Source organism: Ictidomys tridecemlineatus, chromosome 6, assembly GCF_052094955.1.
Source record: "Ictidomys tridecemlineatus isolate mIctTri1 chromosome 6, mIctTri1.hap1, whole genome shotgun sequence".
In the NCBI taxonomy this organism is placed as follows: Eukaryota; Metazoa; Chordata; class Mammalia; order Rodentia; family Sciuridae; genus Ictidomys; species Ictidomys tridecemlineatus.
In genome coordinates this window covers 104415764-104439547 of record NC_135482.1, presented here as the reverse complement: position 1 = coordinate 104439547, position 23784 = coordinate 104415764, and the positions used below count along the sequence as shown (strand labels likewise).

At 42.1% G+C, this 23784-nt stretch overlaps 1 protein-coding gene across 4 annotated transcripts in view; it reads right to left on the bottom strand.

The window, feature by feature from the left end:
* Ano2 (anoctamin 2) overlaps window positions 1-23784 on the bottom strand; it is a 352659-nt gene that overhangs the window by 249705 nt on the left and 79170 nt on the right. For all 4 annotated transcript variants that reach the window (XR_013423166.1, XM_078015366.1, XM_078015367.1 and 1 more), the window contains one exon: window positions 11912-12010. Coding sequence is in view for 3 of the 4 variants with exons in the window: in XM_078015366.1 (XP_077871492.1) it covers window positions 11912-12010 (99 nt within the window). In the remaining variant the exon portion in view is untranslated. The remainder of the gene's footprint in view (window positions 1-11911; window positions 12011-23784) is intronic.

Sequence of the window (23784 nt, the reverse complement as noted above, 5' to 3'; positions counted from 1 at the left end):
TCCCGCCTTCCTCCTCCATCCCAACCTCCCCACCTACAGTCTGTGCTGTACCCACACTGGCTCCCCTCAATTCCTCTCACAAGCCAGGGGTTTTAGACCTTTAGTCCTGAGGACAGGTCATCCCTCTTATGGATGGTTCTTACCTACCCTCCCCACCTGCCAAACTCCCCCCAGCTCTCAGGGATCCGCTCAGATGGTGCCTTCACCCACGCCCATCTAAATGAGCTTCCTCTAGTTGACTCTCATCATACACCACTCTTGTTTATCCATGGATGCCTCCCAATTCAAACTAGCCATACAATGCCATACCAAAGCCACAGGAAACCAGGGAACAGTTATAGTTACTACCGTACAACTAGCCATCAACAAAGCATCTGGTACATAACGGTGCCAAATAAATTTCATTGAATGGAAATGGATGGACAGACAGATGGATGAATGGGTAGATAAATCAATCAATGGGTGGATAATGAATATATGGATGGCTGGATCAATCAATCAGTGGGTGAATAGATGAAGATAAATGATGGATAGATGGAAAACATAACTAATCAAAGGGCTAGGGCTTCTTATACTCAACCTAGCCATATCCCAGGTATAACTAGACTTCTTAAATATTTTTTTTTGTCAACTGAAAAGGCTACTAAGAACTCAGATTAAGGATGGCTACAAATGGTATGTGTACTACCAGATGCACACTTGGATAGGGTCTCAGAACTCATCTCAGCATCCCTTTGGCAAGCCACCCAGCCTCTCCCACTGGGTGAAATCTGGTTGTGTGACTCATTTGTTCACTCATTGTCAACAATGGGCCTGGTCTGTATGGGACACTGTTCTAGGTGCTGCATATCCAGCACAGCATGATCCCTGCCCTCATGTGTCCAATGCAGTGGGGATACAGACAATAAACAGAAACAAAGACATGACTCAGTATTAGGTTGTGCTAAGTGTGAGAATAAATAAGTAAGAGGAAGGAGAGTGGAAGGGGGTATGTGACTATTTTACACACAGGATGGTCAGGAGAGGCCTGTCTGAGGGAAGGGACATTTGAAAAGAGATTCCAGAGATGTGAGGGAGCAAGTTCTGAAGGTATCAAGACAAGGTCTAACAGAGAGAGGGAAAGGCAGGCAGAAAAACCCTAAGGGAAACAGGCTTGGCATCCGGAGGCACAACAAATTCTGTGGTTCTGTGGTTGGAACAGAACAAGCAGGTGGGAGGAGCAGTGGGCAATTAATTTCTGCTTTCAAGGCAGCAAATACAGAATCCATTCAGAGTTCCTGACATACATTTTGTCATTACTGGCCCTCCTCTGACCAGTAGCCCTTTGGTGACCAGGGCAAGAGTCTAACAACAACAGGCTCCACCTTGCCCCCACTGTGAGTTGGAGTCTCCCATTCCCAGGTCTGGTATGTGTGGAACAGCCTCCTGGGGACGTGGATGCAGGTGGGGAGGCGGTGAGGATATGTACCAGTTGCTGAGTTCCACAGTGCAAATATTCCCACCACAGTCAATTCTAAGCTGCCAATGGTTTAATAACAAGTTTTCAAAATTCCAAATCTTGGGAGCTGTGTGAGCAAGACAGGATGTTATGAGGTAAAAACTCTGTCCATAAGCTCAAGTGCAGGCAGTGGACTGTTACTGCCTGTTTCTCTACCCTTCCTCTATGCCAGCTCCTTCCCACCCATCCACTGGAGCTGCCATGGATAAGATGGGACCCTGTTTCCATATTGTTTATGGGTGGAGGGTGACTGTATGTCCCAGGGACTCAGGACAGTCTTGGTTTATTACTGCTATGCTGCATAATTATTACTAACAGTTCCTTCACTCTCAAAACTGCCCCAGTTTGGATGATAGATGCAATGGTCAGCCTACCCACACTCTCCATTCTCAGCCCACCAGCCGAGAATGGAGAGTCCAGGGACCAGGCCCCAGCCATTCCCAACTGGCATACGCTCTCCATTTCAGACAGACAAGACTTTTAACAAAGAAAACCACCACTTCGATCTTATTTTTTTTCCCCCATTGTAAGTCTAAACACAACAAAGTTAAAATTCATTTCCTATGACATTCTCATGTTTTTAACTTCATTGTCCTTGAACCCTGGGTCGGGCTTATCCATTCCAAGTCCTGTACATGGTCTGACCAGGCCTGTCTGCATGTCTAGAACATGGCTTTGTGCCATCTCAGTTTTGTCCCCGGAACCACAACACTTAGGTGCCATCAATTTTGTTCCTCTCTGATTTTTGAAGATGAGAAGCATTACAGAAAACAAAGGAATAAAAAGTCAAAGCATTCTGCACTTTTTCCACCCTATTTAAATAGTAATCAAAGAGCATGCACCAAAAAGCCCATAAAGATATGAAATGTAAACCCTACCCTCTCAGCTGTGCCTCTATTAAAAACAAATGTTTGAGAACAGGCAATGACAACAAGAGGAAGGCCCCCACCTATAGCCAGCCAGCCCTATGTAAACAGCTACAGTTCTGGTTCGTTTAAAAATTATTGATGATAATAATAAAAAGAATATGTCCAGAGAAGTATCTTGAAGGCTAAGTAGATGGCAAAGACTACATGTTCACTGCCTCAATAAAACTCACGGCTCCTCCTAATCTTTATTTCCTAGATTTACTCAAGTACCACAATAGTTCCAAGGAGTAACTAAATTGTCACCTGACAAAAAAAGAAGTTGGTCAGGGTAAGAAGGGAGTGAGGGTGACTGCTTGTTGAATTTCATAATGACTGTATTCAGCTGTAAACTAAAACATCTAATATTATGCTGAGGGACTCTGCTGAGAATCGTGATCCAAAAGAAGGTCCTGGGGATGGGGAAAACCAGAGTTATTTGGCACCACGGGGCCAATCAATCTAGTATTTACTGAGCAACAATTATTTATGGAACACCATTCTAAAGTTGCAGGGAACACCTAAGAAATATAAAATATAGTTACAACTCCCAGGGGACTTATGGTACACTTGAAGTTACCCCAAACAGTTAAAGATATGAATAAGACACATATCAACTGTACGTTGATTAAGAACCCAGAAAAGGGGAGATCAATTCAAGCTGAAGAAATAAAACAGGGTCAATGAGAGGGTCAAAGTGATCTGAGATGCAAAGGATGCGTGGTATTTGTTTATTCAAGGAAACATGGAGAGAACATTCTAAGACCAGGGATAAATATTTAAAGCACCTGAGAGGGCTCCATCCCATAGGGAAAAAAAGAGGGAAGTACTCTGCTTTTGACAAGAATCTGTATCAGGGAGCACAATATATGCTTCACAGAGAGACATGGTTTGTGAGGGAGCAGTCTAGCATGGGTAGGAAAACTCAGAGAAAACCCAGGGGTGTGACCAAATTCAGGGATACTGGAAAGCTGCAAATGCAGAATAGGAAGCTACAGGCTAAATGTACTTCCTCACTTATGACTTTGCTTAAACATGTGGCAGACACGGACATTTTTACACTTAAATATCTGTACACAATCAGACTGTGAATAATAATAATAATAAGTCTTCCAGTCCCTCTTCTAACATCAATAATGGGAGGGGGGTCACAAATTCACAAATTGTCATTTGGTTTATATGTGGGCCACAGCATTTTAAAACTATGATAGGGAACTGAGGGTCCAACTTCCTTACTTTATAGGTAAGAAAACTATAATCCAGGAATGATAAGAAATTCACCGAGCTAGTCCATAGCAACAAAAAGTAGAAAATTAAATATGTAGCCTCTTCCAGTCCAGGATTATTTAATCTAAGACAGAATTCCACAGAGCATGTTCTGCCTAACATTATCTATTAATAACATTTGATATTCATAGGTGTTCAGGAGGAAAAAGGCTGAACAACAAACCATTTTCTTACTGTAAGACTTCTCAGAACTTCTAATTGTTCAAGTAAAATGTAATAATTAGGGATTCTTGAGTTTGTTCTTGGTAAAAACAGACTATTTTTCTATAGAATACCCTTTGAGAAACCACATCACCTAATACCTCAAGTCCAATTATGGATTTTTTAGTAAAATAACAGAGCAGAATCATAGCTGTGGAGTCATATAGACATGGTTTTGATTCCCTGGATCTATCTCCTTCAAGCTGTGTGAGCTGGGAAGTTTTTTAATCTCCCTGAGTCTCAGTTTCCTCATCTATAAAATGAGGCTAAAACTAATGCCTATCGCATAGTGTTTTGAAGATAGAAACAAAATAATGTACATAATGCTCTAATCAATTAACCTAGCAACTGGGAAGCATTAACTACATATTAAATTCAATTATTATCTACATATGAACTATTACTACAAATCTTTCAATTTTAAGATACTTGGTTTTGGTTGACATTGTTAAAAGTGATTTTATGAACCTTCCTTCTCAAAGTCAAATTTGAAAATTGTGAATTGTTTGAAGATACTTCTTAAGAAGACAGAAGCTCTTACTTAATCAAACCACTAATTATCTCTGAAAATAGAGGTTATCAGTGGAAAAATCCTTGTTGAATTGAATAAACAGCTCTTCCTGATATTTGCCATGCTGGATCTCCTTCTACCATCCTTGCCATGGTGAGCCTCTCCCAGACCCCCCTGCCTCCTCCAAACAGGAATGTAATGCAGAGAAGTATTCATGAAGGCCAAGGTCATGCAGGAAGATCCATGCACAAAGATCCTTCCTTACAACCCCAAGCCCAATGGCAATGAGTGGAGAGGGCTATTCCAAGTCATCTCAGAAGCTGAAAAGTGGATTCCGAGAATGCAGAGCAAGTCAATGAGCCCATGAGATTGCTTGCTTATTGCTTACAGCCCAAAGAAAAGGTGAAGTCATTTCCTAGAGTTGCCATAATAACTTGTCACAAGCTGGGTGGCTCAAGAAATTTATTCTCCCATAGCTCTGAAAGCCACAAGTCTAAACTCAAGGTGTCTGTGGGGCTATATCCCGTTTGAAGGTTCTAGAAGAAAATTCTTCCCTGCCTCCTGTAGCTTCTGGTAGCCCCGGGCACCCCTGGGCTTGTATTGCCTCACACCAACCTCTGTCTCTCTCTCTAATCATTTTCTATCTTTCTCCCATAAGTACACCAGCCACTGGATATAGGGCTATACATATAATCCAGGATGATATACTTAACTAGATCTTCAAAGACCTTTTTTCCAAATAAGATCACATTCATGGGTTCCAAAGTTAGGACCTAAACATATCTTACCGATTACCACTATCCATTCCTTTATGAAGATTGTTATGGACTTTAAAAGTACAAGTCTTGTGAGGATTCATTTTATATGCCAATCAGACTGAGCCATGGGACACCTAGATATTTAGTCAAACGTTATTTGGTGTTTATCTGTGAGGGAGTCTAAGGATGAGATTAATATTTGAATCAATAGACTAAATAAAGCAGATTGTCCTCACTCCTGTGTGGGAACTTGTCCAACCAGTTAAAGGTCTAAATAGAGCAAAAGATGTGTATGAGGGGACTCTTCTACCTGCGTGCCTTAAGATGGAATAGCAACCTTTTTCTGTCTTTGGACTTGAATGGAAACATCAGTGCCTGGGTGTTGAGATTGCTGACTTTCAGACAAGAAGTCCATCAGCTCTCCTGGTTCTCAGGCCCTTGGACTTGGACTGGAACTGGTTCTCTTGGGAATCCAGCTTGCAGATAGCAGATCTTAGAACTTCTCAGCCTCCACATCACATAAGCCAATTCTTTATAATCTCATTTCTTTATCTCTCTCTCTCTCTCTCTCTCTCTCTCTCCCGTTTTTCTGGAAAACTTTGATTAATACAATCCTCAAATGCTGTGAAGCAAGAGATGCTGTGGCCCTGGCCAAGCAGAGACCCTGAGGCACAGTAGGTAACATGAGCCAGGGGATGGCCTTCCTGCAAGACTTTTGCAAAACCATAGCTACCAAATCATAATCCCTAGAAAGGTAGGAACATGTTTCTAAGAATAATTTCCAATGATTTATTAATCTTAATGGAATTAAGACTTCCTCTTAAGGAGACACTCAAGCTAATTAAAACATCAAGTATCTTTGCGTAAACTGGAATTGTATCAGGTCAGTGTGGAAACATGGGTTTTCTCAAACTAATTAGAAATCCTTAATGGCAATTATATGTATTTTCCGCGAGTGAAAAGGAGACAATGAGTTATTCTTTAATAAATGAAATTTTAGTAGATACAAATATCTCAAAATATGGGTTCCACAGGGGAGATTAAAGCACCAGTGGCATTTCTGCTCTATCACATAAGCTCATCAGAAATTTGCATATAGTGCTTTGCAATACAGCACCCTACCATGAAATACAGCTTAACATTTCTTCCCCAGTTTTTATGCAAATTTAGCTTAAGAAGTGGCCATATGAAGAACATTCCATAACCTTATAGGAACTTATTGCTGAAAACATAGTCCCTTAGATAAAAATTATATTTTAGCAACAGAAAAATATTTGCCTCTTCTGACAAATGAGCTACTTATTTCTATTGATGATGTGAGCCATAGTCTTTCCTCTGCTTTACTACCAGAATGAAATGAAATTTTGATTCATGTGCATCATTCACCTTATTTTTTAATTTCTTTTTTTTTTTTTTTTTGGAGGGAGGTGCTATTGGGGATTGAGCCCAGGGGCACTTAACCACTGAGCCACATCACATCTCTAGTCTTTTTATTTTTTTGTATTTTATTTAGAGACAGGGTCTCATTGAGTTGCTTAGGGCCTTGCTAATTTGCTTAGACCGGATTTGAACTCAAAATCCTCCTGCCTCAGCCTCCCAGGGCATTGGAATTATAGACATTCACCACCACTCCAGCCTTATCTTTTAATTTCTACTATCATTATTTCCCCACTTCCCCCCATCATGATTCTTTTTCACTTGTCTTCTTTTCTAAATGATCGATTCACATTCATTTTTTTTCATCATAACCCATCTTGAGTCTCATTTTGAAAAAAAAAAAAACTAAGATATGAACCAAATAAAGCTAGGTTCATGAAGGCAGGAACCACGTTAGAGCTCACACTTGCTTTCTCTCCCTTGCTCTCTCTCCCTTGAAATGGGTGACTTCAATCTCCTTCCTGCACAGCAGGGCCTGAGCACTGCTCCTGCTGGCTTCTCCTGGGGACTGCATTGCAGACCTTGCACATGGAACCATCATGTTTAGGAATGTCCCAAGGTCCTGTGCTTTGAGAAGCAGAAATCCCCCAGGATGTAGTCTAAAGGCCATCTGTCCCTGCTTTCCCACAGATTCCATGTCTGGGCTTCTGGCTGCCTTGGCAGAATAAAGAAACAGGGGTTGTTTCCCCCAGTGCTGCAGATGCTGGCTGTGAAGAAAGAGAGAAGGGAAAAAGCCTCACTATGAACGACACCGCAACAACAGTAATAATGGTGGCTATCATGTGAGGCCTGCCTCTATGCCAAGCCTTCTACCCATACCTTCACTGCTCCCTGCTACAGCCCTCCAAAATAATCATTACTCTTGTTTGGGAGATGTGCAGGACTCTTGAGACTGCATTCCTAAAGACGTATAACCTGCTGGAAATTGAGAGCATTTTCATGCACACAAAGGATACATAGGCAAAGTCCTTACAGGATCCCCAGGACAGTGAACAGAGCTGGCAGATTGAGCAAAAGTGATATTCACCCATTCCCAGGCATGCCATATGTCTTTTCTTCCAAATTTGGGTGGATCAATATGATTTCATTGACAAGAAAGTTCCATCTAATAGCCTCCACTATCAACCCTTCATCCAATCTCAGGCTAATCTAGGGGTTTGGGGAATGTAGATGTCAAGGGTGGAAAAAAAAAGGGTGTTCATTCATACAAGTAAACAAGTGAATGAGAAAGAAACATCGCTGTTGACTACGATCTAGGAGGAGTATGAAAGCACCTGCCCCAGAAACACCCGTTTCAAACCTTCTCAGCCTGTTCTGGGCCAAAAGGCCAGGCCTTCCCACCCTCCTGTGCATAGACTTTTGAGTGTCCCTCACAAAATTCTGGCTGTTTTGCTGTTGTTTTTGGAAAACAAACGCTTCCTTCCAAGATTCTCCCTCCCAGTTAATTTCTATGCTCAGGACTCTGAGTCCCTGGATGCATTACCACGGATTTGTCCAGGTTTGCGATCGACTTCGTGATTTCCTCCTCCCCGTCTTCTCAGTCTCTCTGGACCCTGCTGGGTTATGATCCAAACCCCACTGGCTTGGAGGATGCTTAACTGATCCCAACCCATGCCTCATTCTTCCTTCACATTCTACCCGCCAGAATGCAGCTCTCTGCAAATGTGATTTATTCTCATTTTACTCCCATCCCAAACCCAATGAAAAAGTGAAAATGCCACTGAGCCCAATGCTGGCCCTCCACAGACTACCCTGTCCTTCCTTCCTTCTCCATGCCCCTCTCTCGCTGCAGATACAGAAGTCAGCCCACATGGCAACAATGGGATCAGAGTTTCAGGTTAGTTTTTACAAACACATGCATCTTACCCAGCATACCAAGCTGTATCCTCCTCATTTGCTTAAAATGCCCAAAGAGAGATCAACTACAAGCCACTGCATTCTATGAGTACATAGAAGATCTGGGGCCATGTGGCTGAACCTGCAGAAGGATGCCAAAATAGTCCACCTGTGTCAAGTCTGGGACCCACAAACACTGGGGAAAGTCTTTTCTGTTATATCTGCAGCCTGTACAAGCAAGACAAGGCTTAGCCTCACCCCAGGCTCCCTAATCCACCAGACTGACAGACTGAATCTGTGCTCTGCTGATAGGCTGCTGTTGACATAGAATTTGATCACTGCTCTGAAGTCTGGGTCTGTGTACTCCTTCTGTCACCCTGTGACTATCAGCTCCCTGAGGGCCTGAGCTATTTCCTTAGCCTCAGTGCCTCTCCAAAGACTTCGCACAGCCAGAGCTCCAGCAGTGTTGGCTGCCTATTTGGTCAGGAAGGAAGTTGACTGGGAGACTAGGAATTGAGTGTACAAATAAAAATGTTTGAGAAAACAGACACAATGACAAACCCCAGCATTTCAACAGCACTCATTGGATTCTTATAATGACCTAGAGAAGAATAGGGCAGGTATTATTATGCTCAAATTACAGATGAGGAAACTGAGGCTCTGAAAGAGAAAGTGACATCTCCAAATCACACATTAATAAGGGCAAAAGTCTGTTTTGAAGATTTGTTCACTGCAGTTTCCATTACCTTATGCCGCCAGAATAAAAAGGCAGGAGGGAAACCAAGACGTGGCTGCTTTGTAATATGTCCTTGCCTATGTCGACTCATGTACAAATTCAGGCCTAACATAAACTATAGATGGTCAGTTCCAAATAGCTGGTGTATAGGGGCACTGAACCTCTGAGAGCAAATATGTCCTTTATGCAAAACTAGGCTCTGAAGATCTGAGCCTGTGACAGGACAAAGCAGAGACCAGAGATAGGAATGACTGAGGGATGAGCCTGGGAATGAGGAGGAGAAGGTGGCAGAGAAATGAGAGGGGCAGAGTTCTGACTGGTTATGCACAGAACAGAGAGGGAGGCTAAGGAAGTTGGAAGGGAAAGAGAAAAGGAGAAGGCAAACCTGAGAACAAAGGAAGGTTGAGGAGGAGGGCAAAGAGGAAAGGCAGGCTGAGTTGGGGCTGGACGAGGGGTAGGTTCCCTGCCAAAAGGATCATCCTTGGAGGTAAAAATGTCATGGGATATAGAATTTTGCTCACCTACTTTCCAAGGATCAGCCAGCAGAGATTAAAACAGAAAACTACATTCAAATAGAATGAGATTAAGAGAACATTAGCTGTTCAGATAAATCAAAAAAAGAAAGAAGAATATATAGGAATTAGAAAGAAAAGAGAAGCAAAAGAGAAATGAAAGGATTGGCCAAGTTAGGTGCCCAACAGAGGGGAGCAGAAGCCTCCACCCAAGGCTGAGAGTTGGGTCGCATTGCCAGGAGACTGGGAGACTGTCAGCTGAAGGGGAACAAAGGTCCAGAACAAAGATGTGCCTGCATCTGAGGGCACTGGTATTAGGAATGAGAGGACAACGGAGATGAAGCACACAGCAGCGAGACTGAGGAGGAAAGATCAGTGCAGTCCTTGTGGATACTCCAGCATGCAACATGCCCACCCCATTTACCTTTTAGAGGCAAAACACTTGTAGCTAAAATTCATATTTTTATTTGTTCATTATTTAATAGGCATTTGTCCATCTTCCACTGAGGTATGGTTCATCTTAATAAATCTGTAAGAACAGAATCTATTGCTTTTTCTCTTTTTAAGCAGGGGATTCATGATGGCCCAGTCACATGTTAGTATTTAAGGAGTGATTTTTGACGGAGACAGTAGATCTGCTGGCAATAAAGATGGTATTAGCATAGCCAACAATGTAAATCAGAATGGTGTTTGTTACAGTTTGGATATGAAGTGTCCATCAAAGACTCCTGGGTCCCAAGTGCAGCAACGTTCAGAAGCAGAGATTTGGGAAAGTGATTGAATCATGAGGGCTCTGATCTCATCAATGGATTAATCCATGGGAAATTTCATAGCTGCACAGACCATTGGAAGATGGTGAAAACTGTAGGGGGTGGAACCTAATTGAAAGGAGTGGGTCCTTGGAGGTATGTCCCTAGACCCTTTCTCTCTTTTTGCTTCCCAGCTGCCATGAGCTGAGCAACTTTCCTCCGCCACACCCTTCCTGCATGATGTTGCCTCATCTCAGGTCCAAAACAATGGAGCCAGCCAACCATGGACTGAAGCCAAGAGTCAAAATAAATCTTTAAATTGTTTTTCTCAGGTATTTTGTCACAGTGATGAAAAACTAACACAGTGTTGCTGAATGTAGTGATTCTACCAATAGTGGGAAGTGGTAGTGCAGAATGCAATAAATATGGATTCTAATAATGGTTGGGAACATAAAAATCATGGTAATGATAGTATGATGAAGAGAAAAAACTGTTACCACTTCTGAATCAACACTACAGGAATATGAGAGAGACAGAAAGAAAGTGAAATAGAGAGAGATCATCCACAGAGCACCCACAGTTAACCACATTACTATCTGCCCCAGGATCCTCCCTAAGAGACATCTCAGGTGGTCAGAATCAATCACAACCACTCCTTTCCCCTAAAATTCCTTTTTTAAAAAAAAAAAAAGTAAGATATGTAAACATACTTCCTTTCTCTTTGGAGCTGTCTGCTGGATTTTTTTTTTTTTTACACAAAGAGACATGTCACCTAGGAATTCCATGGGGAGATTTTTAAGTTGTATGTAGACCATTCTAACTGAAAACTACCTGACATATCATCTCTACCGTGTGACTCTCAACCCAGGTGAGCAGCTGAACCTCCTGGTATTTTTCACAATACTGACACCAGAACCCCATTCCATGCCAACAGACTGAAACAAAACCCCAGAGGTGGGCACTGGCCTGAACACATTGAAAACATATCCCAGATAATTTTAATCAGTTCACCTTCCATTTCATGAAAGAGATAAGTGGAGACTCACCATTGCACAATCTTCAGTGATAGAATTAGAACCAAAATAGGTGCCCCCACAGCAAGTCGGGTGCTGTTTTCCCTGCACACTGATGACCCAGTCAGCATGGCTTGCCATCTACTCTCATTGCTATATTCACTCTAGAAAAGTGCCTGGCATTTCTGGGACCCCAAGAAAAGCAGGAAAGGAGTTGTAACAGAAATTAAAAATGGGCCATATTTGGTTTCTCAAGCAGGACAGCCCAGACAGAGCTCTGAAATGGAAAGATTTCTCTCCTCATACTTCCCTGTCCCATCCACCTCATGGCCACATACTTAGGATCCCCAGGGAGATGAGTGTGATTTCAATTCCACAAAACCCACATCCCACCTGGCCCTAATCCCAAACTATTCACATCCATCCAGCCCTCAGGAAGCCCAGAACCCAAGAGAAACATTGTCATACTTTTTTGGTGGGAACTTTGATCTTCAAGAATTCTGCTTCTCTGGCCAGCACCTGCCACGGGGCGTGTATCCGGACAAAGATGGATCCCTGGCTTTTATTCTGCAAGGTACAAAGAAGGAAGAAATGGAAACACTTGTAAGGACATAGCTTAAATTCCTTGTTCCCCAACTCTAGAAGCCCAGATTTGTTGTTCTTCAGTTTCTGGTTTTGTTTCCTTTAAACTTCATTAGGAACCAGCTCCCTCCCACCCCATATCCAATTCATATGTTTCAGAAATGTGCTCATCAAAAAAAAACCAGAGGGTAGTGTTCCCAAAGTGTGGTCCCTGAAAGTGTAGAGACTTCAGAAGGAAAGAAAAAGAGTTGAAACAATTTTGTTCACAGATTTCAAACATAAGCAATTATAATTTTCACAGAAATTGCTTTACACTCTTAATAACCATTGGTCAGTTTACCACTGGCTAGCATGCAGCAAATAGCCTGCAATTTGTCTTCATCCTCATGTGTTTACTGTTCGTTGTTCAAGTTTGTTTTTCTGTTCTTCTATTGCACTGTGTTATAGTTCCAAATCACACATGTGGTCTAGCTAAGCCTAAGAGTTGTGATATAAATAATAATGCAAATAGTACAACCCAAAACAGTATCATAAACAAGAATTCTAAACAGGGCTCCAATGAAAACACAGAACACGAATTGATGTCACTCAAAAATGAAAAGGAAAGAAACTGTGGTGGTGAATAGTAGAAAATTAGGTTTTATTAACTGAGTAATCCATTTGGCCTTGGCTATTATAAATATTTGTCATATCACAACAGGGATTCAACCTTTTCCTCAAATGAAACCAATTTTTCCCCAAACACACACAGGAAGAGAAATACTTTTTAATATTAATTTTTGTGTGTGTGTGGTGCTGGGGATTAGACCCAGAGCCTTGTGCATGCAAGGTAAGCACTCTACCAACCGAGTCATATCCCCAGCTGTAATATTAATTTAATCAATTTTGTCACTAAAGAATAAAAGAGGACCAAAACCAATCAGGAAAAACTGGCAAAAGTCTCATTACTGGTGAGACATTTCTAAAACTATTTAACTGCAAAATTCATCACCAATATTATGTCCAAAGAGAAAGTGGAACAGACTGATGGCCATTCCTTCATCAAATGGCTATTGAAAATCACCATAAAATCCATGCAGCACAGTGGAAAGATGCTGGTGTGCTGTGTCATTCACATTAGGACAGAGCCACTGAGGGACAGAGTAGAGATCAGGACTCAGCAAGGGTGCTGCACAGAGAGAAGTGCTCCACAGCTCCTGATTCCATTTACCTGCTGAATATCCATGTTCCAGGGAAAGGAGGTTTGCTGATTTTTTTTTTTTTGGTACCAGGGATTGAACGCAAGGGTGTTCCACCATTGAGCCACATCCTCAGCCCATTATTATTATTATTATTATTATTATTATTATTATTATTATTATTATTATTATTATTATTTTGAGATAAGTCCCACTAGGTTGCTTACAGCCTCACTGAGTTGCTGAGGCTGGCTTTGAACTTGTGATCCTCCTGCCTCAGCCTCTGAGTCCTGGGATTACAGGCATGTGCCACCATACCCAGTTTACCATGTATTTTATGAAGCAGGATGCACAGAAGTCAGTGCCGAGAAGGAACCAACTCTGTTTACAGCAAGCACAAGCAGGTGGTTCTTTTGAAAATCATTCCCTGGCTTCATTCACAGAGACCACTTTTGGTTCAACAATAATGCCCTCTGATCTTGGTTTAGTGTTAAAAATAATGGTGGAAACCATCTCAACTCACAGCCTCTGACTGTGCCTTTCCAGTGTGCTGGGTAGAGAAACAGGTGGCATGTGGAAGACCATTTTCCCCAATGAAGGACACTATGAAGCTACATATGTTTTTGAAGTGAAGATAAAAAGATATTTTATGAAACTCATAATGCAAAAGAAGATTATTTCTATTATTTTTTAAGTGTTGGCCCCAAAGTACACATATTCAGTAAGTCAAACATATAGAACACATCCCACTTCAGGGATGAAAGCTCATGTGGATAAGGTAGAAGAATGGGCACTAAACTATCCAAGATTTCCCAAGACAAATGTGAAAGAATCACCTAATCTAGAGTTTGCAAATACCTAAAAATAATAACAAATGTCCACAATGCACATTTATCAATGGTATATTATGTGCCTGAACTGAGCTAGGTGGTTACATGCTTTAGCTCAACACAATATTCACAACTGTGATGTAAGGCCAGTGCTAGCATCATCTCTATTTTTCAGAGCTAAGGAAACTGAGGCAGGGAACATTTAAATGATTTTTCCTAAAGTTATACAGGAAGTGAAATAAAAATACTTTTCAAATCCAGGAAGTTCTTGCTCTGGTGGTTTTTCACCTCTCATTGAAGAGAGACATGCCCTATTACTGAGCGTAGTTAAAAACCACATCTAAGAGTTGTAAAAGCACAAACACTCATTTCAGACTATTATCAAATCACAGGGTAGATAAGGAATCTGTACAGCAGCCCTAAGATGAAGCACTCAACCTTCCAGCTCCCAAGTGTGACTTTGTTCTAACAAAACACTGAAATTGGCCTTTAGCAAGAAACCTCTCCAGTTTCCAGGTCCATCTCTGGTTGGAATCTCCCCGACTACTAGGCAGAGTCGTCGATCACTTGCTGCTTTTCTATCTGTAATTTAAGCTTTTCTGATTCAGTAATAAATGAAGGATAAGAAAAGAAGCCATCTACAAGGTGGACCTGAAGCCCCAGTTCGCTCTCTCATAGCTCCAGAATTGATGCTTTTGGTGAAAGATGGCAGACAGTACCATCCCTTTCACTAAAACGAAATCAAGACATCATTAATTGTAATACCTTATGGTTTGTCTTTACTTCCTAATTGGGATGAATGCCTTTTTAACCTTATCTAGACTTGGTGGTTTGGGTGTGTGCCAAATATCCATTAAGTGGGTGCAGATGTTCAAAGTTTGAGAAAGAGTAGGGATGCCAAGGATCAAATTCCATGACCTTAGTGGCAGATTGCTAGCTGTCCCCTGACAGTCATTCTCAGTTTTCTTTTCCGGTTCCAGGAATTGAACCCAGAGCCTCACACAAGTTAGGCAAGTGCTCTACCCCTGAGCCACACCCTCCACTCCTCATTTTCTTCATCTCTGACTAAGCAGACGGCCATCTAAAATCAAGAGTACGTCTCCCTCACAGTGAGGTATTTCGTAACAGTAATTCTTGGCTGATGTGGTGTAGGTAAAATCGTGAAGCAGCTTCTGTCAGTCTTCTTCAAAGACAGCAAGTAGAAGCCCTTCATCTTCTTCCCTCCCATTAATCTCCTGCCTGGGAAATGGATATGAGCATCATAAACCCCGCAGTCAAACTCCAGACCAGCAACAGCCAAGGGTCAAGAGAGAAGCTGAGTTTGACCCCCATGGAGTATGGTAGCAGCCCGGGACTGCCTCCTAGATTTTTTATGAGAAAGAAAAAATTCTACCTCATTTAGCCCACATGAATGTAGAGGCTCTGACCATTTCAGCCTAACCTTATCCTAATGCAAAACGGCTTCCCAATCTGGGGACATTAATTTTCTCCAACAAAGCAGGCTGCTTCTCCATTTTCCCCAAATAGAACTTGTTTGAAATGAAAATAAAAGCTGGAATGCCATTTTGTGGTGCTAACATCTACTCATCATGTTCCTTTCATGTCACGCAATATTGTTACCTTCTCATAAAAAGAAAAACATGCTCTGATGTGAAATATGAGCTGATGTGAAATATTAGCTGGTGTGACTGCCTACGTCTCCTGAAGCACAAACAAATGCATGAAAAAACCTGAGTAGAAACATCACCAAATGCAGAAGCTCTTTTTCCCCTATCCCAGGGATCTAAAATTGGAGGTTAACATGTATTAAGAAAAAAAAAGTGCCCTTGTTTTCTAGGTCCAACTGATGCCCATCCTTCCATTTTTGGAGTTGGATTCTTTCAGGCCAAGTAGATGAATGAAAAGAGCTTGGAGCTGCTGATTCAAACAGATTACGATTTGCACACTGGGTTTTACAGCTGTGGGACCTTGAGCAAGTCATTTAATCAAAGGATCCTGTTTATTTACCTGCATAAGGAGAATGAGAAACATTGAAAGACTGTTGGAAGGATTAAAGAAAATTAGGTGAGCCGGGAACAGTGGAGCATGCTTGTCTTCCCAACAGCTTGGGAGGCTGAGGCAGGAGGATCATGAGTTCAAAGCCAGCCTCAGCAAAAGTGAGGCACTAAGAAACTCAGTGAGAACCTGTCTCTAAATAAAATATAAAATAGGGCTGGGGATGCGTCTCAAAGGTTAAATGCTCCTTAGTTCAATCGCTAGTACCTCCCCCCAACGCACATACACCAAATTTTTTTCCATCTATTCTCTTTTTTAAAAATTTTTTAAATTGTTTTTTAAATAAATGACAGCAGAATGCATTATAATTCTTATTCCACAAATACAGCACAATTTTTCATATCTCTGGTTGTATATAAAGTATGATCACACCAATTCGTGTCTTCATACATATACTTTGGATAATGATGTCCATCACATTCCTCCATCCTTGCTAAATCCCTGCTCCCTTCGTCCCCCTCCCACCCCTCTGCCCTATCTAGAGTTTGTCTATTCCTCCCATGCCCCCCCTCCCAACCCCACTACGAATTGGCCTCCTTATATCAGAGAAAATATTCAGCATTTGTTTTTTGGGATGGACACACCAAAATTGAAGGGAGATAGGGAGTAGAGAATAGGGAGCAGGGGGAATGAGGAGGGAAGGGAAACTATTGGGAAATAATACTGGCCAAATTTTCTTGATATTCTGAATGTATGTATGAATATATAACAATAAATCCCACCACTATATATAAATATAATGTGCCAATAAAAATATGGAAAGAAAAACGTCTCCAGAATTCAAGGACAAGGTCAGAAGACTTTCTGAAACTGACATGCAAGTTGGCATAAAGTGTGAGATCGGAGGATACAACCCACCCCTAAAAGAGGTTTCATAAATAAATAATGTGTAATCAATATGGTTGGGGGAAGCTCCCAAATCTCTTCAGGCAATTAAGATTAAAGTTTATGCGAAATGAGCTGTAACTATAATTTGATTCTGGTCATCAGAGAAAGGAAAATCAGTGCACAAATATTTCTGCAGGAGAGCCCAAGCACGACCATCTATGTCACACAACCATTCCAGGGGCAAGAAATATGATTTTACATATTATGACAGAGCAGTTGAAATGTCCCACAAAACTATGCAATGCCTTTCACTGTGATGCCGTTTTCACAAAGCTCTACAAAATCTATTTCTCCAGTCCTAGGTAATAAGGAGAGGAGCCCAAGAAGAGGGTGTTAGTGTTCTCATCAAGAGAAATGAACACTCCTCAATTATAATCTGACTTTTGGATTTACTGGTCTCTTGTAATTTATGTTGTCAAGTGTTTTCCTAAACCCGTTCACCACTAAGTACATCTACAGAGAACTGGCTTCACAAAGAGGCAAAGTCAGGGACCCAGCTTGAATCCAAGTCCTGCCCAATCAGCCAGTGTTTTACCCTCTCTTAACCTCCCTTCCTTCTAAAGTTGACTCAGTATCAAGCCTGATGATGCGAATGTTGTCTAAAGCACCAACACCTCTCTTGCTCCTCCCCAGCTTCCAGCTACACAGTCCTCCTCATTGATTTCCAACTGCTCCAGCCAACTTCCCACCCTCAGGACCTCCTCATACTCTTTCTCCTCCATTGCAAAGTTCTCTCCACCCCCAGTCCCAGGAAACTATATATAAATATTTGGATCTCAAATTAAATATTCTTTCCTTGGGGTGGGCTTTCCTGTACCTCCGGATTATAGTTGGTCCTATGCTCTTGCCTACATAGTTCCTTGCCCTTCTCCATAGCAGTGACCCATCAGTTGTCAGTAGGTGTTGACACCTTCCTGGCTAGACCTGATGCTTCAGAAGGATGGAGAAAGCATGTATCTTATTGATTGCTTTGTCCTTAGCAGCCAAATACAGTACCTGGCATGGATTAATGCTCCATAAATATTTACTGCAACTTCAATATATATACACCTGGTGGTTCTATTTGAATCCTGTGACCACTTTCCAAAAACTGGCAATCATAGCCCAGAAAGTAATTGGTATGTTGTGGCCAACAGAATTAAATCTAATTTAGTTTTGATGAAATCATTTAATTATTTGTCTTTTCTGAATGTTTCTCTCATGCCAATTAACGAAAGTTACTCAAGTCTTCACCTGATCATGAACTTTATAAAAAAACTGAGAGAGCTTCTCCAGTCCAATTGGTAGCCCCAAGTCCTCACTGCATTTGCAGTCCCTGCTCCCTGTGCAATTGCACAAACTCATTCTTGTGCTCATGAAAGCCATCCTAAACAGAACTGAAGCTACAGAGACCTGGAATCTCTCTGCCATAATTATCAGCTTATAGGGGTATTGTAACATTAAAGAGATGTATCGGGGATACTCTGGGAAATAAGAGAGACTTCCAGTTTAAATATTTTGGATATCTTAACTCATCAAGCATTAGAGTGCTATGGAGTCATCCAACATCCCCATGCTGACAGCTCAGAGTTGAGCCAGAGAGAAATTTCCCTGGAGTGAATTGATCTGGCCGCAGGACTCTTGAGTCAGAAAGCCCTCCAAGGATACCGACATTTCTCAGAGCAAATGAAGACCTGGATCCTTGCAGGGTGATTGTCTGGACTTGGACACACAGCTAAGCACCAGAAGAGCCAAGAATGAAATCCAGGTTGCCTGGCACCAGCATCCATCCACACTGTCCATAAGGGACAGACAATTCTGCAGCCCCTCCCTTCCCGAAACATTAGGTAGCTAGGGCTGGAGAGTAGGGTGGACTTATACCCGCAACCGACTCTCTCAGCACTCCTGCTGCTGCTCCAGGCTCTTGGTGAGATTGTGCTGATGGTTTGTCCTCTTGTAATCCAAAGATTGCATGTGGCTTCCCAAGACCACGTCTTCCCTCTAGAGAGACAAGAGTGAATGGGAGGCAGCCCCAGCCAAACATTGGAAACTGATACTCCACAAGCCTCCTTCCCCACAGTCCTGCCAAGCCACCTCAGTGCTGACCCCAGAGGCCTCCGTGTACTCTGGTCCCAAGCCCTGCTGTGAGCTGAGAACATCAGCTGCAGCACATCGTGGCCTGAGAATGGGACTGTCAGAGGAAGGGTGGGGAGAGAAGCATGGAAGGAACAAAGTGGGAGAAAAGAGAGACAGGCTCCCACAGACTCCTCCAAGATATTAGCAACCTAGGTACCTGGGATCAGCAGGGACCAAAAAAACATGGTCCCACAGTGAGAGTGAGAGAACCCCAGGGAACCCCACACAGATGGAGGAGCTCTACCAGGCAATGCTGAGGTTGCAGCTAGGAAGCCATTATCATGGAACAAGGAGGAGTATGGACAGCCTTGGGATGGAGGTCTTCTGACACAAGAACAGGGATTTATCTGAGATGGGTCTCACAACTGCTTTGCTCAAGGAACACCGTCATCTATCCATGTCATTGCCTTAATCTCCAAAGCCTTAACTTTATTGCAGCTCCAGAAACTCCCAATATACAATGAGGGACCTCCCAGAGACAACGCAAGTGGGCATTAGGCACAGGGAAGAACTCCCTGTCAAAGGGAAGAAAGATGAAAACTTGCTCCTGGGAACTTGTTGGGTGAGAGCAAGGAAATCACCTCTCCAGGATGAGGATGATGGTTAATGATCAGCAAAGGCAGAGAGCAGATCCCAAAACTCACCAAGCCCTGTCCCAGACCCTAAAAGACCAGAACTATGACCCTTCTTATGAAAAAGGCTTCTCTTAGTCCCCGACTAAAGACTGGAAACTCCCCAAGCAGAGACTCTGGGAAATGGAAACTTAGCCACTCTTGCCATACTTCTGGGCACCAAAATGGGTGGGCACCCAGAAGAAACGATCTCTGGAACTGTCATCACACTCAGTACTTCTCAGTGAGAGCTTCTCAGTGCACTCCAGACAGGAGTCACCCAGGAACCACTGCTCACAGTCCAGCTGAATCAGCAGCAGCAAGGTGCAACCCAGGGAAATGGAACTCAGACCCACCACCACGAGGATTAAGAGAACCTACTCCCCACTTAATCCCTGAGCTACAGGTCCCCCTGAGGGCAACTCAGCACCCTGAAAGGATCCACATGAGCAGTCAACAGCAGAGTGTGACGTGTTCTCTGAGCTTCATTCTACTGCAGAAACCCTACAACTAGAAGAAACAGGGAACATTCTTCACCATCACACAAGATAGGCCATGGATTCCAGGACCAGAGGACCTAGCCTTGGGCACCAGCTCTGTTACACACCAGCTGGGCCATTTTTGACAAACCACCATAACTCTCTGAGATGAAGGAACATTGTTAAAATAACTGCCGGTAATCATACCACGTGGAATTAATTTCTCTCCTTGGGGTAGAGAGAGAAGATGGGAGGGGAGAGGAGGGGGGATAGTAGGGGATAGGAAAGGTAGCAGAATACAACAGTCACTAATATGGCATTATGTAAAAATGTGGATGTGTAACCTATGTGATTCTGCAATCTGTATTTGGGGTAAAAATGGGAGTTCATAACCCACTTCAATCTAATGTATGAAATATGATATGTCAAGAGCTTTGTAATGTTGTGAACAACCAATTAAAAAAATAATAATAATAATACCACTTGGAGGGGTCTGGGGTTGTATCTCAGTGGCAGAGCACTTGCCTAGCACTGTGAGACACTGGGCTCAATTCTCGCACTGCATATAAGTTCATAATAAATAAATAAAGGTCCATCAACAACTAAGAAAATATTTAAAAAAAAAAATATCACTTGGAGGAGAGAAGAATAGACTACAAAAGGACATGTGGAAATGTTGGAGGTGGTAATATATTCATTATCTTGACTGTGGTGATAGTTTCACAGGTATATACATTTGCCCAGGCTCAGTAGACTACATACTTTAAATATTTGCAGTTTATTTTATATCAATTATATCTCAATAAAGGCAGAGGAGAAAGACATACAAGAGTATAAAAGAATGCCACAACTTCCCACAACTTTTTTGTTTAAAAATATGATTTTTTAATGAAATGTATTATTTGTTAAATAAATATACTCATTTAAATATATATTATTTTTTAATTAACAAATATTCAGAAATGAAGGATGATTCCATGGTATCTCAAGATCAAATGAGATTATATATATTTAGGTACTTTATAAATCATAAAACATGCCCCTTTTTTTAATAATCCCATCGTGGGGGAAATCACAGCTAAGCCCACCGAGGCAACAGTCCCTGACACATAACTGAACAAACTAATGTTTCTCTTGGGAGTTTGCACTGCTGAAAGTAACAGACTGATTAAAATCCAGTAGCCACAGATAAAAATTTCTACCAAAAAAAAAAAAGCCTAAGAATCCGTAGTCCCTGAAGATGTTGGCAGAAAGGACAGGACCTCTCCCAAAACTAAAGAAGGCTAACAACTGGGCTTCAGGTACATAGAACCAGCTGCAAACAGAGGAGAAAAGATCATAGATAACCAGAGAAATGCTGCCCTTTCCCATTCATCACAGTAAAACTATTTTGAACAGTCAACATCCTGCAAGTGGAATCAGATGCTGCAGACTCCAAACTCTGTGTGTGCTTCCCACTCGCCCCCAGCAGGACACTAGGAGCATTTCACTCTGGAAGGAATAGAAGGCAGATGGAGAGTAATGGGCAAAGGATACCCCAGTTGGTGACTAGGAGATATTTAGACCACAGAGGACCAATGTGTCCTAGTTGGCCTGGGACGGTCCCAATTTATTTCCCTTGTCTCATCATCCCATCTAGTCTAACATCTAGCATTTAAAAAAAATGCCTTGGATTGGATAATAAATCACAGAGTCATTCTAGGGATAAACAATGAGCACCACTAAGTTCAACAGCCATCAAATCTATGGGTAGGAATGTCCATTATCTCCTTTATGGCCTTCATTTATTTGACCAATATGAAAATAGATGCTTCAGAGAGCAGCCTTTCCAAGCATTTAAAGGTCCATTATATTATCCCTAAAAGTACCCCTATCCCAACTCAAAACTTATGATTCTTAAATTGTACTACCTTCTCTCCACTCCTCAAGACACTTCTATAAAACTTTCATGTTATCAGTAATGAACTCCTCACCCCAGTGATGTTCCCCAGCCTTCTCTTGGTGGTGACTCACCTCTCCCCTAAGGAATATCTTCACTATTTTCCTATGATTCAATCATTCCAACATTTTTCAACTCAACAAGTATGTATTGTGTAGTAACCATGTGCTCAGAAATGTGCTAAGAGTCAAGGACACACAAAAGAAATAAAAGCCATCATGCCATCACACAGTCTTCAATCTTTTTGGAAACCAGATAAACGATGTCTAATACAGGAGGAAAATGACAATCATGACTAGGGTTATTAATGTCCAAAGGGACAAGAAAACTAATGAATGGTCATTTGTTCTTTGCTTCCCTTTCACCCATCAGATTTTTTTTTCATCTCCTAGATCTTAGTTGTATGTTTTTAGTAGAATTGTTCCCTTCAACAACTCCAGAGAGAAGGCTGAATAGCTTGCAAACTCGCCTATCCATCCCCTTGACCACAATAATTGCATTACAAGCACATTTCAGAACTCATCAAAACCAGTAGGATTCAAGGAAATGTTGGCCAGGGTTTTGGGGGAGAGAAGCTTTCTCTGTCAGACTCTGAAGAGGATGGGGCCCTTGATAAAGGAAAGGTCTGGGCCAGCCAAGGGGTTATTCAGTAAACAAGGGATGAAGTGGACCATACAGAAGGTTAAGCACAAAGATTTCTGGAGAAGCCGGGGATCTCTGGGGCTATTATTTAAGCTGCTGGATCAAGTCTCACCAGCCCTGACGGTGGGCTTTCTGGTAACCTGAATTTATATGTTTCCTTTGTTGTTGAAGTCAGTTTAAGCTGGTTTTGTACCAATGCAACAAAGAGTTATGGACTAGAAGAGGCAGAGGCAATGTTATAGAGAGTTATACTTTGAATGCCTTATGATAGGATTTTCACATGCAGAAAGGATTGTGGATGGCACAGAAGAGAACGAACAAGATGGGCAAAGTTTCAATGAGGAAAGAGCACACATATGGGAGGCCAGCCTGCCTGAAGCAGAGAAGAAGCAGGAGAGCCAGGATGCTGAGATATGGGCTGTGATGGCCATATTGTCCACCAGGTGGCTGTTGCCCATGAACCTCACAGTAGGGATCTTGATGGATCAACCTGTTACTTTCACCCAGATTCATTATATGTTCAGTGAGATAAACAAAGATGAGAGAGTCCCCTTAGTAAGAGGACCCTTGAAGAAACGTCTTTTCCTTTCTCAAGAGTGCTCAAGTGAAGAACTTCCACTCATTCTCCAGTGAGACCAACAACAATCCATCTGCTCTGGAATTGGTCTAGCTGTGGTCCAACAAAATAAAGGAACAAGCTTGCCTGTGACCCTCTGCTGATCATAGAGGCAGGGTTCTGAAGTCAGGGCTCTGACTTTCCTTCTGGGGACCATCAATCCTTCACAACAGAGATCCGACAGAGAGGCAGGGTGGACTTCAGACATGTACAAACAAGCTTTAAAACCTTCCACAAAAACTGATTACATTCCAGCTTGGCAGCACACATCTATTATCCCAGGGACTTGGGAGGCTGAGGCAGGAGGGTCACATGTTTGAGGCCAACCTGGACAACTTAGCGAAACCCTGTTTTAAAAAATAGAAAGGCCTAGGGGTATAGCTCAGTGAAAAAGCATCCCTTGGGT